Source organism: Microcaecilia unicolor, chromosome 2 (assembly GCF_901765095.1).
Source record: "Microcaecilia unicolor chromosome 2, aMicUni1.1, whole genome shotgun sequence".
NCBI lineage: Eukaryota > Metazoa > Chordata > Amphibia > Gymnophiona > Siphonopidae > Microcaecilia > Microcaecilia unicolor.
In genome coordinates, this window is record NC_044032.1 from 58,353,065 (window position 1) to 58,366,373 (window position 13,309).

Below are 13,309 nucleotides of genomic sequence, written 5' to 3' on the forward strand. Positions count from 1 at the left end.
ATAGAACTCTTACTGCATGGCCACGCGATAGGGAGCTCTTACCGCCACCCACTGAGGTGGCGATAAGGGCTCCCGCGCTAACCCAGCAGTAGTTGGGTTACCGCCTCGCAAGCCATTTCCAGGGGTTTTCTTTTTCCCTTGGAAATGACATGTGCTTGGGGCGGGACTACCGCCGGAGGCCGTGTTGGGCCAGCGGTAGTCCCAGAAGAGCGACCGGTAAGCCCGCGTTGGGCTTACTGCTGCTCTGTAAAAGGGCCCCTTAACTGGTTAACTAGCTAATCAGCTCTGTCAACTGGATGTTAACAAGTAATTATTAGCACAAATTGGCATTATGATTTACACATAGAACTTACAAAGCGTGTTTTGTACTGTGGTGCATGTAAATTCTAAGTCACATAGTTGAAAAGGGGACATGGCCATGAGAGTGGCATGGGCATTCTAAAATCTATATGCATTGTTATAGAATACACCTGCTGTGCACCTAATTTAGGCATCAGAATTTGTCAAGTAAAATGTGGCGTAAATGGCCACAACTAAACTTGGTTGAGTGGCGAGGTGCTCAACGTATTCTATATACTTAGTGGAAATTTAAGCCTATTGTATAAAATGTAGGCATACTTTAGAGAATATGCCTAGGTGTATTTTTTTTCCACAAGGATTTTTCAGGCACCATATATAGAATCTAGCCCTTAACCTTTGATGCACTTGTTTAGCTGAAACATGGCTTTTTAAAAACACTTATCTGCTTTGTATGTTGTTATTTGAATTTATATGATTGTTTTAAACCTGTTTTAAAAAAAATATTTTTAAAAATTAATAACTACATTTCCTTTTCCTTTTTGCAGTCACATTCTTAGGCACCCCTCTGCCCTTTTATCTTTCTTATAGCTCTTGTATGGTCAGTTGTTCGGCATCATTTGGTCTGTCCTGAAATGCCTCGTTTTGAATTTTGCTGCACACCTGCCAGTTAAGCCCACTTGTGTAAAACAAATGCTTGGCTCTTACAGTCAGTTGATTCTTTTACTCAAGCTTCATGCATGCAGCAGCTTCACTCTGCCTATACATAGATCTGTACATGCAACAAAGTGATTATTACAATAATAAAGATGCCTAGTATTAACTGCTGATCTGAAATACATAGCTCTCTATTTTAAGCTGATAAATGACGTGAAAAGGATGCTTCTGCTTTGTCATGGAACAAGTAGTTAAATGATCATACTTTAAATACAAGTAAATACAATTTAAAACACTAGTTAAAAGCTTAGGAGGAGAGAAGAGCAATTCAGTTAAACCTCATTAGGAATATAGGAATTGAATTTCAAATTTGTGAGATTACAGGAATTTTCCTGGACTATGATCTGCAATGACAGAGTCTATACTACCAGAATAGGACTTTGGCTTCCTTCAGGTAATATATTTTATCTGCCAGGGAAACAAATATTGGTTTCTCCATAATCCATTTTGTTCACTTCATCAAAATCCAGCAAAGGAATTAATGAAGCGACACTATTATTTACTGTTACCTAGATCTTGACCTAGTAATTGATTTGATATCCTTCTTGTCGTCATCTAATTTCTTGTCCTCAGAAGATTTCCCGTCCTGAAGATTTTCATCTCCTTCATCCTCAGATTTGATATCGGAGCACCTCGGAGACATGTTCTGTCCTGGCAGTCCAGTTGGCAAACCTGCAAGAAAAAGAGGAACCTGCTGTAAGCTTTTTACTCAAACACTGGTCTGTTTTTCATAATGGACTTTATTTCACATATTTTTAGTTATTTTTCATGCAAGATGCACACAGTATTGAGGCAACACCCATCAGTTAAGATAAAATTACCATCCTCAAATCTACTCTTTAGCTATTCTTTAACAACTGAAACAATTATTATTGGATTGAGATAAGACTGACTGAAGTAACCTACAGGACATGAGCTTTTTAGACCACATTGGTCCATTTTTCATGGAAGTGATCTTGAGAACTTCGCAGTACAACATCTCTGGATTACCCTTCTGTTGACCCAATAAAAGGCATCTGCATCAATAAGGAATCCTGTTTTCTCCAGGGTCAGTACAGCTATTAGAACTTGTAGCATAACAACCCGATTTTCAAACAAATGTTTCCTGCATGAACTATGTTTGAACATCAGGTTGTTACGTGGCTAAATATATCTCTGCAACTTCACCCATCAAGGCATGCATTAAAACCTTTCACTAAAGCTTTTGTTGAGGCATGAGGTGAGCCATTGGGTGTCTCAAGACTTTAGCCACAAATTATTCACTAGTAACTGTTTTACATTTTAAAATATATTTCTTTATTAAATCAATACAATTTTCCTAAAATAAAATCCATTCCCTTAACCCATAGTTATTAACCAATCCATACACCAATACATTTAAAACCAAACAATTCTCCACAATATTCTTTCGATACACATTCAAATAGCATATATCTGGCAATCTTTTACATCAATGTGTGATCACAGCTCTTTAATCATGTGTTAATCCACTGCTCCAGAGTCTCCCACAAGATTCAGCCTTGCTTCAAATCAGACTCATTGAATCACCAATTTATAAAATAGTTCTGTCCTTTTTTTCAACAAACCATTGTAACGTTAGTGATAAATCTTGAATAACCATTGATGATATCAGTCAGCAACATCCAAAACTGTCCATTTTCACCATTAGCAGTGTCATGTGTTCCAGATATATATATTTTTGAAATTGTGGTTACATTTGTATTAGAGTTTCAATCTCTCCAATTCTTATAGTATTCTACCATACGACCAGGACCCAAAAGACCCAAAAGACTTTAGCCACAAGTTGTTGCCCCTTTAACAAAGTCTTCTTTTCTTCTTTTCTGTTTTCTACTCCTATAAGTTTATTATGTAAACCACTTTGTTGTGCTTCTACAGGAAAATCAGTATGGTCAAGTGACTGAATGAATTGCTGCAGTTGTGTGGGTCTTGCTGCATCCTAGTAAGTGGAACTGACATTTCAGCCATCGTGCTGTAGCTTTCTTCAGAGTATGCTGTGAAGTCTGGTTTGTCTTTTTTTATAGTGGGTTCTGAAACCCGACTGGCTGGGGTTTGAGGTGGGGAGTTTTCTCAGGAAGGAAGGAGATAGAGGCGGGAAAGTCTGTTGGTCAGAAATTTGAATTTTGGTGAGAAACTGCGGGCCTCATAGCATACCCTGAAGAAAGCCACAGCATGATAGCTGAAACTTCGCTTCCACTTACTCAGATTCGGCAAGAACCAGAAAACGGCAACAACCATGACGTCAGCCGCGGAAGCCCAAGAGAACATATGACGGAATGAACTAAATTAAACTAAGCTAGAGGTAAGCACCCATGAGGAAATTAATAAGACTCTCCTTTGAATGCCTTTTTATGCAGACAAATTTATGTGCATTATGAACTTATGACTGCAGTTTGATGGTGCATGTGTTATTATTTTCATTATTTTCCAGACTTACTATGATACATATTAATATAGGAGACGTGTTCAATCCATGCTTACAAGTAACAATGTAATAACATTTTGTGGTTAAACCTAGACAAGTGTAGTTTTAGACAGTTGAAAAGCTACATAAGATCATTCAGCCAACTGCATATGCCTTATATTATGTACCTAAATCCTAGAAAGCTGCCAAATGTTAGGCCCAAGATGCAGCAAACCATGTGTTAATTCTATAATAGCATTTGAGTGTTTGGATTAGTGAATGGTACTTGCAAAAATAATAACACAAGAGTACTAACCATGTCCTGTTTAGGAGGTGATAAATACTCCCGCGTTAAGTCTGTGTTATCCAAGTAGCACGCACTAATGCAAGCCCACTAGCTGATAACACTTCCACACCCATTCTTCACCCATGCCACGCCACCTCCCAAAAAATATTAAAAAAAAATAAAGAATGCACGATTAATGAAAGCTGAGACAACTACTGCAATAACACGCTTACACATTTTGTGGTAGGCCTTTGTCCAATGTTAAGCTTGTATTAGTGCTTAACATGATTTAGTTAAAGGGCCCCATTTCTTACCTGCTGCATAAAAATAAATACAGCAAGTACCGGCTGTTTAAACATTTAAAAGCAACAAATGGACTAGAGATGCTTATAGATAGCTTAAAATGATTAGGCTTTTTATATCATGTATTAGGATACAGAAGAAGAGCAGAGACAATGGAGAGAAAAAAAGAGTTCAAAGGAGAAGGCAAGGGGAGTGCATTCTTTAGCACGCATTGGTTTGTACTGTGCCTTATAAATGTTTGTGCATGATAAGTCAACTTAATGCACACTACCTATGAATTAACACGTTACGTCAATTAAGGGTGAAGAATTAAGGTGTGTTAGGGCAATAAGGTGCATTATTTGTCCATTAGTGGGCATTTATTTATTTATTATTTATTTATTTTTTTAATTCTATACCATCTATAACTAGGTGCTTTACAAAAGAAAATTCACATTATGCATATCACAAAACATAAAACAAAACAGATCATAATAACATTAAACAGCAATAACAAGCATGAAAAGCTGATGCTAATTTACCTTGCTGAGAGAATTGGGCCACAAGGCTGCAGTCTGATGCTCCTAGGCTTCATATTAAAGGGGCTGGGTAATAATGATGAATCTCCTCATTCCCAAAAAGCCCCCTCCCCATCAGCATTACTCTTCCCCAAAGCATCACTTGTCTGCCATCCGAAACTCCTGCAAGGGTCCCCTCTCTTCCAAAGCCTCTCTACTCTCCCATAGATCCCCTGGGCCTACTTTTAAAAATCCTTAGGATTTAATAGGGTTGGCAAAGAAGCGATCCTCAATTGCTCCTGCCCCTGCAAGCACTAGGTTTTAAAATGTTGCTGGTGACCCCTAGTGGTAGTCCCTTATATGGCAGCTTGACCCTAGCAGTAGTACCATGAGACTATTATTAGAGGTCACAGGCACCATTTTGAACACAACACCCAACCCCACCAGACCCAGGGATTTGTAATGGTATACCGGGGGGGGGGGGGGGGGGGGAATGGCTATGGCTAAAGAAGGATGGGGGCTTTGGAAGTGGGGAGTGATATGGGGGGGGGGGGGGGGCAAACATTTCCAGCTCCTTTAAGATTTGGTCTGGGTGTACTGGCTGCAAATTAGTGGCCTGATGTTCCCAGGCAGTATGATAACATTGCTTGTGAGGTTGATGACAGGTAGCATGATTCATGTATCGTGGGAGTCACTAACTATAGTACTGAGCTACTAAATGTTGGTCACTTCCATAGTGAATTATGGTGCAGTAAAGGCCCAACTTTACTGTATCTTAATCACTAAACTCCTTAATGAATGTTAAAATGTTCTAATGCAAATTAAAAATTCTTTATTAAAATGAATGGGTGAAATGAATCAAAAAATGTCCAAAAATCAGGAAAGAATCCCAAATGAACCAAAAGTGAACAGGCATTGTTTGTTCTCTGTATATCCCTATGAGAAAGAAAAGACCTTTAAGACACCTAAAGAAAGAAAAAAGAGAAAGAAAACTCCTCTTATATTGCCCTATGAAGAGCTAAGGATCAGCTTGGATGCAAAGAGTTTGGTTTTGTAGCTTTGTCACTCTGATGTACTTACTCCGGTAGGGATCTTGGCTTGGGTTCAAATCAGGGGATGTGGCAGACTGAACTGGCAGTTGTGGAACAGAAACCTGATTTGGCACAAGAGAATGGCTGCCTCGCAGGCCCACACCATCGTCACGATGAGCCCCAACCTATCAAAAAAAAATTTACATGTTATGGAAATGAATATGGGTGCAACATTACCTTGAAAGACCACAACACATGGTGCTGGGAGCCACACATACGTTTTAGAAAAGAAAATTTCTTATACCTATCACTAGAGGGCACCCTTAAACTGTAAATATACTAATTACAAAAAATCCCACTTAACGCTTAGTAAAGATGCCATGGAGCACACAGTGACATACATGGCAGAGTAGCTCAGGCAGGTAAAACGTCAAATTGTCTCCCTGGGTGCTGCAGTGGAGAGCACTGATTCGTACCCATCTGTCTTCTATCATGTCCGCCAACAGATCTGACAATTATCTTAATGCCCATATGCTTAAGTGTGAGCTTTTCAATTCCCCCATCACTATCAGAAATCCTGCAGGAATATTGATTTGGCATTCAACTTTCATTTCAGAGGACTGGATTCTCAGGTCTGCCATTTTTTTTCTATAATACCAGCTCAGCTTCCGACAGTGGGAGCCATAGCAATGTGTGACACAGCCCTTACTTTGGTATAAATTTAATAAAACATCATATGGATTTCAAACCTAGCAGCACCTACCATATTCATTTGTTAGTGAATTTTGACAACTAGGGAGATCACAACTGAAGCGTACTGGATTTACCAGCAAAACTTCAAAAATGTACGCTCAATGATTTCTTTATGACACACATCAGTAATGTTGGCCATGTGAGAAACATGAGCGATAGTACATTCAACTCATGCAACTACCCCACTAGCCAATACTCCACAGTCAGCAAATAACTGGGGCTTTTAATTCAACTAAAATCTTCTACTTCTGTATTATGCTCACTTGAAAATTCTCTTGTATAAAAATTAATCCCATCGGTCACCGTTGACCGCTCACATAGAAACCGTATCAAATAATCAAAATCACATCAAATACTTCTCTTAAACACATTTTCCAAAAAGATGTGAATATAATGTGATGGACCATCAAAAAGAGAAACACTTTATAAGCAAATGCTATAATAGAGTTAATACCTTTTTTGTCATCATTCAAATAAACTAAAAACTATGGACCCTTTTACTAAGCTGCAGTAAGCAATAGTTTGTGGTTACAGCAGTATGGGTCCAGTGACGCAGCTACGTGGGGCCAGGTACCGGCGACCCTCTCGACCCCCTCTCCCACTGCCAACCCTCCCCCGCCATCGCCGTGGGCTACCTTTGCTGGCGGAGGACCCCAATCCCCGCCAGCCAAGGAGGTCCTCTTCTTCCCGCGAAGGCTTTGCTCTGTTTCTGACGTCCTGCACGTTGTACATGCAGGACGTCAGACTCACAGAAACAGAACGAAGCCTGGGGGGGTCAAGAGGGTTGTCAAAGTTGGTGGTGGCGGCGGGGGTTGGCAATGGCGGGGGGGGGGGCTAAAATGTGCCCCCTCACCTCAGGCTCTGGACCCCCTCCCGCCGAAGTCTGGCTACTCCCCTGATGGGTCCTTTTATTTTTGATTTTGCTCACACCTTTTTCAGTAGTAGCTCAAGGTATGTTACATTCAGGTACACTGGATACTTCTTTGTCCCAGGGGGCTGACAATCTAAGTTTGTACCTGAGGCAATGGAGGGTTAAGTGACTTGCCCATGATCACAAGGAGTAGCAGTGGGACTTGAACTGGCCACCTCTGGATTGCAAAACTAGTGCTCTAATCACTAGGCCACTCCTCCACTCCTTATTAAGCTGCGGTAAAAGGGGGCTTGTGCTGGTTTCAGTGCGTGTTTTTCACTTGTGCAGAGGCCCCCTTTTACTGCAGTGGGTAAAAGGCTGTCTTTTTTTTCTGGAAAAGAAACAGCCATGCGGTAAGTGAACCACCAATTAAAGTGATGGTAAGGGCTCCCGCACTAACCCAGCGATGCCCGATTACCACTAGGTAAGCACCGGCGCTACAAAATAGAAAATATTTTTGTAGCGCTGGAAATGGTGCACGCTGGGGGTGGGACCTACCGCTGAGCTCCTGCAGAAGCCCAGCGGTAGTTCCAGATTGGCGCATGGCAAGCCTGTTGCTGCACGCCAACTGTTCAATAAAAGGGCCCTTACAAAACTTACGTAGCATACTCAGGTGCCCCGGGATAATTTTGCACTCTACACACGCTTCCCACATACTAAAAGTAAATTTTATTTATTTTTTTATTGCTGGGGTTAGGTCAGGGGGCAGAGAGTAGGCATGTTCTGTGCTAATTGGTTAGAGCAGATACATTGGCGCACATTAACTGATTAGCACGGGGTTAGTACGTGAACCCTTACCACCTACAGTGGTGGAAATAAGTATTTGATCCCTTGCTGATTTTGTAAGTTGCCCACTGACAAAGACATGAGCAGCCCATAATTGAAGGGTAGGTTATTGGTAACAGTGAGAGATAGCACATCACAAATTAAATCCGGAAAATCACATTGTGGAAAGTATATGAATTTATTTGCATTCTGCAGAGGGAAATAAGTATTAATCCCTCTGGCAAACAAGACCTAATACTTGGTGGCAAAACCCTTGTTGGCAAGCACAGCGGTCAGACGTCTTCTGTAGTTGATGATGAGGTTTGCACACATGTTAGGAGGAATTTTGGTCCACTCCTCTTTGCAGATCATCTCTAAATCATTAAGAGTTCTGGGCTGTCGCTTGGCAACTCGCAGCTTCAGCTCCCTCCATAAGTTTTCAATGGGATTAAGGTCTGGTGACTGGCTAGGCCACTCCATGACCCTAATGTGCTTCTTCCTGAGCCACTCCTTTGTTGCCTTGGCTGTATGTTTTGGGTCATTGTCGTGCTGGAAGACCCAGCCACGACCCATTTTTAAGGCCTGGCGGAGGGGAAGGAGGTTGTCACTGAGATTGTACGGTACATGGCCCCATCCATTCGCCCATTGATGCGGTGAAGTAGTCCTGTGCCCTTAGCAGAGAAACACCCCCAAAACATAACATTTCCACCTCCATGCTTGACAGTGGGGACGGTGTTCTTTGGGTCATAGGCAGCATTTCTCTTCCTCCAAACACGGCGAGTTGAGTTCATGCCAAAGAGCTCCTTCTCCCAATCACTCTCGGCATCATCCAGGTGTTCACTGGCAAACTTCAGACGGGGCCGTCACATGTGCCTTCCGGAGCAGGGGGACTTGCGGGCACTGCAGGATTGCAATCCGTTATGTCGTAATGTGTTACCAATGGTTTTCGTGGTGACAGTGGTCCCAGCTGCCTTGAGATCATTGACAAGTTCCCCCCTTGTAATTGTAGGCTGATTTCTAACCTTCCTCATGATCAAGGATACCCCACGAGGTGAGATTTTGCGTGAGCCCCAGATCTTTGTCGATTGACAGTCATTTTGTACTTCTTCCATTTTCTTACTATGGCACCAACAGTTGTCCTCCTTCTCGCCCAGCGTCTTACTGATGGTTTTGTAGCCCATTCCAGCCTTGTGCAGGTGTATGATCTTGTCCCTGACATCCTTAGACAGCTCCTTGCTCTTGGCCATTTTGTAGAGGTTAGAGTCTGACTGATTCACTGAGTCTGTGGACAGGTGTCTTTCATACAGGTGACCATTGCCGACAGCTGTCTGTCATGCAGGTAACGAGTTGATTTGGAGCATCTACCTGGTCTGTAGGGGCAAGATCTCTTACTGGTTGGTGGGGGATCAAATACTTATTTCCCTCTGCAGAATGCAAATAAATTCATATACTTTCCACAATGTGATTTTCCGGATTTAATTTGTGATGTGCTATCTCTCACTGTTACCAATAACCTACCCTTCAATTATGGGCTGCTCATGTCTTTGTCAGTGGGCAAACTTACAAAATCAGCAAGGGATCAAATACTTATTTCCACCACTGTATAAAACAAATTGGTGGTAGTGGCTCACGTACTAACGAGAAAATTAGCGCATGTCCATTAATACAGAAAATAGGATTTTTGACCATTTTACTGCTGCGGTAAAAATGGCCTCAGCACATGGAAAGAGCTATGTAAGGGTGCGCTAAGGCTGCTTTAATCGCAGTTTGGTGAAAGGGCCCCAATGTTTGTAATGCGAGTAATCATCTTCATACAAAAATATGAAAAATGTTTTTTTCTAATGTATTTAACATACGAACCTTTTCCAGAGACAGGACGGTGGTAGAACTAGAGGACATGAATTGAGGTTGCAGGGGGGGCAGACTCAGGAGTAATGTCGGGAAGTATTTTTTCACAGAGAGGGTGGTGAATACGTGGAATGCCCTCCCGTGGGAGGTGGTGGAGCTGAAAACGGTAATGGAATTCAAACACGCGTGGGATAAACACAAAGGAATCCTGTTTAGAAGGAATGGATCTATGGAATCTTAGCGGGACATTGGGTGACGACGCCGGTATTTGGAGAATAAAACCAGTGCAGGGCGGACTTCTACGGTCTGTGCCCTGAGAAAGGCAGGGACAAATCAAACTTGGATATACGTATAAAGTATTACATACCATGTAAAATGAGTTTATCTTGTTGGGCAGACTGGATGGACCGTTCAGGTCTTTATCTGCCGTCATTTACTATGTAAATACAAAAATATTAAAATGGAATAGTACTTATCTCAAATTTTGTGGCTAATTAACAAGGGTGCTTTAGTCATCCGACATGATATGCTTTGAGATGTCGTACCTCAGTACAAATTACCAATAAATTCTAACACAGCACCTAGGGCAGACTTATACGGTCTGTGCCCTGAAAAGGACAGGTACAATCAAGGTAAGGTATACACAAAAAGTAGCACATATGAGTTTTATCTTGTTGGGCAGACTGGATGGACCGTGCAGGTCTTTTTATGCCGTCATCTACTATGTTACTATATGTTACTATGTATGTAGCACTATAGCTCCCATTGCTGTCTAGCACAGCTCCTCAATTCATCAAAGGCTTCATGATGAACCATTATGGGAGCTATAGTGCTCTGAAAGAATTTATTAGCAGAAAAAAGGAGACGTATAGCGTGACAAAGTCTTTATTAAAGAACATCAAATGACTCGACACAGCAGCTATGTTTCGGCGCCTGTGCGCCTGCTTCAGGAGTCTAAAAAATTTATTACCAATACATATCGCACACAGACCACCTCGAAACATGATATCATCCCATGGTTATCCACAAAATTTGAGAAAACTAATATTCCTTATTATCGTTCTTTGCATTTGAGATAGCCCATTTCTAATTTTTCCTCCATTTTTGCATGTAGACGATTACTCACATTATTGCATACATATTTTTTTAGTTTACTGTTATGAGAACAAATTGAAGGACATTAACACAATTATAGCATTTGCTTATGAAGTGTTTCCCTTCAGATGGTCCATCACATTCACATTTATTGGAATCTATGTTTAAGAGAAGCATTTTGTGTGATTTTGGAGGGTAGTTATCAAGCTGCGATTCAGCAATAACGTGCTTCATTCTTCAGGTCACCACATGGTACATAGTAAAGAGATGCAACATGCAACTGCATGCAAACTACCTCATTACTATGCAAAATCCATAACACAGCATGCGGTGAATACTGCAAGCCCTGTTAAAGCTAGAAGAGTAACCCTAGCAAAAAGCTGGGGTTATTTTACATCCCAGGAACATTGATCTTATGCTTCTGGGCTGCATCTTAAAGGAAACAGCCAGAATAAACGTAAGCTACATAAGTACATAAGTATTGCCATACTGGGAAAGACCAAAGGTCCATCAAGCCCAGCATCCTGTTTCCAACAGTGGCCAATCCAGGTCACAAATACCTGGCAATATCCCCAAAAGCTGTTCCCAGAGCCACCCCCAATCACAAATCCCCTCCCCAAGGGCCTCCACCCCAATATAAGGCTCCCTTCTGATGGCCCAAGTGACGGTCCCCCACCTCCAGTCCAGGCCCCCCAAGTCAATGTTCCTCCAAGACAGCCCTCCGAATTATCCTCCCACTCAGAAGCCCCACCCCATCTGTAAGTTGCCCCCCTCTCTTCCCAAATGCCCCACAACCCATATGTAGTCCCCTACTAGGTTCTCTGGAGTCTAGTGAAGGTACCTGGTTCAAAATGGTGCTGGTAACCCTTATCAACTGTCTTGTGGTACTACTGCTAGGGGTCAGGTTTCCATATAAATTTAGAACCTGGCACTGGCAAGTACACGAGTGACTGGGGATTGCTCCTGCCTAGACTCCAACTAGACCTCAGGGTACATGGAAGGTAGACTCCGGGTAGGGATGGGGCATATGGGGGGGGGGGGGGGCGGGGGTAGGGGAGGGCATTTGAAAAAGGGGAGGATTCTGAAAGAGGGGGCCAGACCACTGAGGGAACTTTTGGGTAGAGGAGTGCTCCGGAGTTAGAAGACACTTTTGGGTATGGCCTGTGTTTTGACTTGGGGGAGGGGCTGGACAGGGGGAGGTGACCTTGACATAGGGAGCATGTCTTCGGAAGGAAGCCATACACTGGGGGTAGGGGTACCTCAGGAGGTTCTGTTGGGGTGGGGGGCTCTGGGGACATCATCTGTTAACTCTGGCTAGCCTCTCTGAAATGTGATCAGGGTTATCAGGCCTTGGTTTTGTGGCCCAGTGCTCCCAGGAGGGTAAAGTAACACTGTTTGTGAGGTGGCTTATAAACTGCATTATATATTTACTACAGGAGTCAATAACCTGCGGTACTGAGCTATTGTCAGCTGCTGACTCCCATGGTAATTCAGGGTGTGGTAAAAGCCCAACTTTTACCGCACCTTGACAACTACCCCTCTTTGAGGGGTAATTTTATTTTCCATATGTAATTATTTGGTTATATAATTGTCTTACTGAATTAATAACTCGCAGCAAAATGATTGTATTTTGCTGCACACACTGGGGTTGATCAGTGGAAATCCCGGTAGGAACAGTTCCTCTCCAGCTACGTTCCACTCACTTAGTCCATACCTGTAAATGTAATGTCATTATTCAGATAATGCTGCTGAATAGCCAGTCTGAATGATTCACTGCTATTGGGGGGGGGGGGGGGGGTGTAAGGATAGCCTGGGGGTGGAGCAATATTTAGTCCTAACTGGGTAACTGTCCTAACTTTACCTGGTTACCTATCCGGTACCGGTCTGAATATCACTGATACTCAGAAAAGTTGTGCCGGCCAACTTTCCCGGATATTAAATGTCAGCCAGTATTCAGACACCGGTGTGGAATACGCAAGTATAAAATCCTGCAGCAGTTGGCGTTTACAGAAAATGCTGACCACTGGGGGTATTGGGGGTATGTTTTTATATTGCACTAACACATGATGAGGGGCAATAAAAGGTTTCTTAGGCTTCCACGGCTGGCTTCATGATTGTTGCAGTTGTCCATGTCTTGCTGTGTCTGAGTAAGTAAAACTGACCTTTGGCCATCATGCTTAAGAAAGCCATAACATGATGGCTGAAACATTGGTTCCACTCAGATGTGAAAGACCCAGACAACCGCAACGATCAGGTGGAATAAAGCGTTATAAAAACTAGTGTGAAACATTCTGTGCTGGAATGAGGCTGGTGGGCTGACTGCTTCAAAATGAGCAGTTCACTATACTCAAGCTTACCTTAACAGACCAAATTCATTTCTTTACA

General features: G+C 42.4%; 1 protein-coding gene across 1 annotated transcript in view; it reads right to left on the minus strand.

Annotated features, from left to right (window-relative positions):
- Window positions 1–13,309, minus strand: part of TCF4 (transcription factor 4) — an 816,409-nt gene that overhangs the window by 23,140 nt on the left and 779,960 nt on the right. Inside the window, exons 17-18 of the mRNA XM_030192973.1 lie at window positions 5,603–5,738; window positions 1,524–1,686 (exon numbers count right to left, since the gene is read on the minus strand). Of these exons, the coding sequence (XP_030048833.1) occupies window positions 1,524–1,686; window positions 5,603–5,738 (299 nt within the window). The remainder of the gene's footprint in view (window positions 1–1,523; window positions 1,687–5,602; window positions 5,739–13,309) is intronic.